Consider the following 4,959-nt stretch of genomic DNA (forward strand, 5'->3'; position numbering starts at 1 on the left):
TCGGTCGTGCGGGGCGCGTGCAGGCCATGGCTGCGGGGCGCGTGCAGGCCGTTGCTGCGGGGCAGCTACTTCCCCTCCCAGCCAGGGGTGTGGGACCGTTGTTCCTACAGACACCCACCTCCGGATGCTTTCCTGCTCCAAAATCAACTTAACGTGGCTATTTCAAACAAAGGGAAAGGATTCTGGCTTTTTACAGCCCATGGTCCTTGTTTTCAATCTAATGCTATTTTATTGTTATTGTGGTTTTACTGTTATTTTCTGCAGCGATGGAAGCGAGTCCCATCGTGACGTCCAAGCAGCGAGAGGAGGTGGTACACGGCGTCCCGACAGAGGTGGTGTGCACGGCGTTCTCCAACTCCGTCCTCGTGGTAGTCACGCAGTACGGCAAGATGGGGACAATCGTCTACGTGGACCCCAACACAGTGGGTGACAACGTGGGCAGGCCCTCGCTCACCACGAAGGTGCTGCTGGGCACGGATGAGGTGAGAGCAGGTACACGGTGCACATGTGGCAAGGACAAGGGGGAGATGTAGGAGGTGGGGCTGTGCGGGTTGCCAGGGAGTTGATGAATCACAGCAGTTAAGTGGTGTTTGCACAGTGGTAAGATTAACTTAAAAATCTCTTCTCGGGGAAGAGGGGTTCATCGGAAAAGTATGCAAGCTCATCTGCTTTTAACAAAAGTTTAACTAACCGTGAGCAGTTTGGGGATCTGTTATTTTGTGCCCTCTAGGATATGGATTGCTTTGCCATTTCTATGGAAGATTTGATAAAGCTTCTGTTTATGTAAGGGTTGCAGGATCAAACATGCAGCCTTTGATAACCTTTTTTTGGGTTTCTGTTCCAGGGAGTTTGTTTTCCTTTTCAAGTCCCTTTTCTCACCTCCCCTCCCCCGCAACTGTGCCAGCCCCATAATGGACTTTAGTTGCCCTCTCTGAGGTGTGCCTGCCAGCACCTTCCCTTGATAAAGTTTAATTGGTTTTGCTTCAACAAAATGAGATTTTATCGACCATTTCACAAAGCTGGAGAGAAAGCAGAAGAAAATGTATTTCGCAAAACGCCAGCTAGTCAGGCATTAAAACAGAAAGTTACAGAGCTTACAGGATTATGAGGCTTTCCATCAGAGCTGGAGCAACCAAATATTACTTGCTAACCTTACCTAGAAAAACTAGCAACACAAGTTCCTGATTCTGTCAACGGCTTCCCCTTATGGAGTTCTCATTCCTCAGCAATAGCCTTCCCTCTGTGGGTGGGAGATGCTTTGCTTTCCCTGGTGTGGTATCTGCTGATTCTGACCACCTCTGCCCCCAAGCTGTTTTTATGGGTTATTTGGAAATGGGAAGTGTCTTTGTTTACTTTGTTATTTTACCAGCTTAATCAATCTAAACTTCAAGAAAAAGCTTTTGCTAGTTTGCTGCCTTCCTGCTTGTCAGCATTAACATCCCTGTTTGGGATGGTGCACACTTCCAAACCACACTGACAGCTAAAATCAAGCAAACTCATCCTTCTGATAATTGCATAGCTGTGAGTGGAAAGAAAACCTAGACAAGCTGAACGGTTTAGAGCTGCACCAGGGGAGGTTTACACTGGATGTGTGGAAGCATTTCTGTACCGAGAGGCTGGTCAGACAATGGAACAGGCTTCCTGGAGAGGTGGTCAATGCCCCAAGCCTGCCAGTGTTCAAGAGGCATTTGGGGAGTGCCCTTAATAACAGGCTTTGACTTTTGGTCAGTGCTGAATTGGTCGGGCAGCTGGACTAGGTGATTGTTGTAGGTCCCTACAGGTGAAACAGTCTGTGCTGTTCCAGTCTGTTCTGTTAAAGAAGCCTCATTAAGAAGATTATATCCCTTTCTTCCCTTCTTAAACGTCTCAACTTATTTTTGGTTTTCATTATACTATTAAAGGCAAAAACATGTCTTTTACACACACTGTGCAAAAACTCTGTATATAACACCATGTTGGGGTCTCTAGGAATTGCAGAAATAATGGGTTTTTTTCCAGAGCCTGTCAGCAGAACGTACCCTTCAGCAACAAGTTTTTAAAAGAAAATTGTACTTGGAGATTTCTTCAGAAATCTGGCTTTGATGGCAATAGAGGCATTTTGATCCATGGCATCTCAGATAGTTTGATATTTGCTGATGTATTTTGGGTGGGAGGATTAGTGGAAGGAAAGATTCTCCATACTGACGTTCCAGGTTTTCCACACCGGTGCAAAACTCGGTTGAAGTGCAGCTCCAGCCGCGTCGTTTCAGGGTGGTTGGGGTGGCTGTCGCTCGTGGGTCGCCCCTCTCCCGCGTAAGCTGGTTGAGAAGTGCGTTCTGAAGCTGCCCGTACCGCGGATCTGCTGAGCAGCCAGGCTGCAGGTCCGTTCCTCATGGTGGTGGAACCGCTCAGCCAGTGGCACGCTCAGTCCGAGCCCGGTATCGAAAGGTTCTCCACGCGCTCCGTGTCGCTGCAGGACCCGTCCTCTCCTAACTCCTGCGGGAGGGCTCTCCCGGCTGGAAGTGTACATCCGTATACCTTTGCTTTTCAGCCCCTCGTGCATGTCTGTGCCAAAAACCTGGTGGCGTTCGTCTCTCAGGAAGCCGGGAACAAACCCGTTCTCCTCGCCATGGCTTTAAAGGACAAGACCATGGAAGGAATACAGGCTCTACGGGAAGTGATCCGAAGTTGCCAAGTGTGGTGAAGTTGTGCCATCTGGATTCAAGGAAACGATCTTGAGTCCATGACTCATCACCACTTATTTAAAAGGACAAGAAATGAAAATGATGGAATGTCTTTGTGCTGGTTTTGGACATACTGAGGAATTTCATGAATTTTTCTCTACTGTGTAGAACATTTGTGGGTTTTGTTACTGTGGCAGGTTTGCAGTCCATATCATCAGTGATGAGACGAGAACAATTGTCTCCAGGGGCAAGAGAAGTACCGTTTTTGTCCCGTTGGGTGGGATGTATATTTGGGAAACGGTGCGGCTCTGCGTTGGTGTCCTGAGGAGCAGTGGATGCCAAGCTCTGGCATCGGCGGCTACGCTGTACCGCAAGGGGGGAACGCCCAGTGCAGAGTGAATAAAAGAAACATTGAGGAATCTAATTTTACCTGTTTTCTTTTTTTGCTGTGTGAAAATCTCTTCAACCGAAGTACAAGCCTCGCAACAAATCAGCAGCAATTGCATAATAGGGAAGAATTTCTTGCCTGTTTTTAAGGAAATGAGCCCTATATGGCTGCTTTTGTCCTTATGTCAGTCCCTTTTCTGACGTAGTCTGAAACCATTTTCCACTTTCACTCTGATTTTAAAGACAGGCAGATAATTAAGCTCTGCAGATTACATGGGAGCTGATGTCAAGGTGGAAGACAGGAACCCACATTAGGTGAGAAAAAGACAAAGTAACAGCTGTTTACAGGTTACATGGTACCAGCACATCGGAGAGGCAGGATGGGCATAGCTTGGACCACCTGCAACGAGCTGGCCTTCTCCTGAAATGCCTGTCGTAGGAGACACAGGTACAGAGGGGTTTGGGGGGTTACGCAGGGGTGTTCCCCCCAAGTCCACCAAAAAGAGCATTCGATGAAGTCGTGAGTTGATGCCATGCCTACTGGCCAAACTGCGGTTTGCTTGGAAAGCACGGTTGGGTTTACCTCTTCTTGTGACAAATAACGCCAAGTAGTAGGTTTTTAAGTGAGCTGTCAGACGTCTGTGACGTCGGGGAGTTTGAGCGAGCAGGGGGCAGGTCTCGGGCGCTGGACAGGGGAGACCCGTGCTGTGTTACTGACAGCAGCAGGATCAGCACGGAGCCTGCCTCACGCCGATCCAGCTGACGGGATGTTTCTGTTGCTTAAAAAAAAAATAAAAATTCCCCTAAAAGCAGAAAATGCATTTCGAAAGAACTCTTTTTCTCTGAAGTAAAGGTTATTTACAGTATTTAAGGGATTATGAGAAATGAAACTTTTTTGAAAAGCACATCCAAACACTGCAGGCTTGCAGCTGCCCTTGACAAGAAATTTAATCTAAAAATAATTTTCCAAACTGTGCTTCCGAGAACCAAAGATTTGCATCTGTCAGAACTCCAAATTTCCTCTCTTTTACACTTTTTTTTTTTTGGTCTAGGAGGGCTGTGAGGCATGTGGAATTTGTTAATGTCGATCCTGGTTTGCTAGGGTGGATTCTTGCCTGACACAAAATTTGGTGTATTTTCCATACCCTGGTGCTCTGATGGAGGCCACAGCTCCAGCAACTTGCAGAAACCTTGTGTTAATTAGCTAATTGAATGTAAATCGCATCTTCCGCGGTGGCGATACATGGCGTACCACCTCTGTACCCCCAAGGCCTGAGTGTTGCCACCTAGAACCCGAGTTGATTTCCCATCTCTGTGCCGCCCGCTCTGCTCAGGGGAAGGAAACGACGTGGATGTTGGAGCCAGGACAGACTTATCTTCCTGCCTTCCCACGGGTGATAAATTAGACCACGAGCAATTGCTCCTTCGACTTTGCTCCTCTCTGCAGCGAACCAGGGGGAAGGCCTTCCCTGCTCCGCTCGCGGCTCTGCCGGTACCACCATCGCTCAGTTCTGCCGGTACCACCATCGCTTGGTTCTGCCGGTACCACCATCGCTCGGTTCTGCCAGTACCACCATCGCATTGGTTCTGCCGGTACCACCATCGCTCGGTTCTGCCGAAAAAAAATCTCTGCGCGTACACCCCGCGCTGGTTCCTGCCGGTACCACCATCGCTCAGTTCTGCCGGTACCACCACCGCATCAGTTCAGCCATCACTCTCCGCTGCCCCAGGATAAATTCCCAGCTGCGGGAAAACCTGCCTTTGCCACCTGGGCCGAGCTCTCGCCCACGTCCCCCGTGGCTCCGCTCCCTGTTTGCTGTGCGGGCGTGGGTGCCGAGCGCGGCAGACCGGAAAGGTGAGTTGGAGAGCTTTCCCGAGCCCGAGCTGCTCCCGCTCCCGGCGGGAGGGC

The 4,959-nt window shown here is 49.3% G+C and overlaps 1 protein-coding gene across 1 annotated transcript; it reads left to right on the plus strand.

The window, feature by feature from the left end:
* The first annotated feature begins 53 nt into the window (after window positions 1-53).
* PSMG3 (proteasome (prosome, macropain) assembly chaperone 3) lies at window positions 54-3,175 on the plus strand. The gene is made up of 3 exons (XM_010149123.1): window positions 54-87; window positions 265-482; window positions 2,531-3,175. Exons 2-3 carry the CDS (start codon window positions 267-269, stop codon window positions 2,681-2,683), a joined length of 369 nt encoding a protein of 122 aa, XP_010147425.1. The 5' UTR covers window positions 54-87; window positions 265-266; the 3' UTR covers window positions 2,684-3,175.
* Window positions 3,176-4,959: the final 1,784 nt, after the last annotated feature.

Source organism: Eurypyga helias, unplaced genomic scaffold (assembly GCF_000690775.1).
Source record: "Eurypyga helias isolate BGI_N326 unplaced genomic scaffold, ASM69077v1 scaffold40933, whole genome shotgun sequence".
Taxonomy (NCBI): domain Eukaryota; kingdom Metazoa; phylum Chordata; class Aves; order Eurypygiformes; family Eurypygidae; genus Eurypyga; species Eurypyga helias.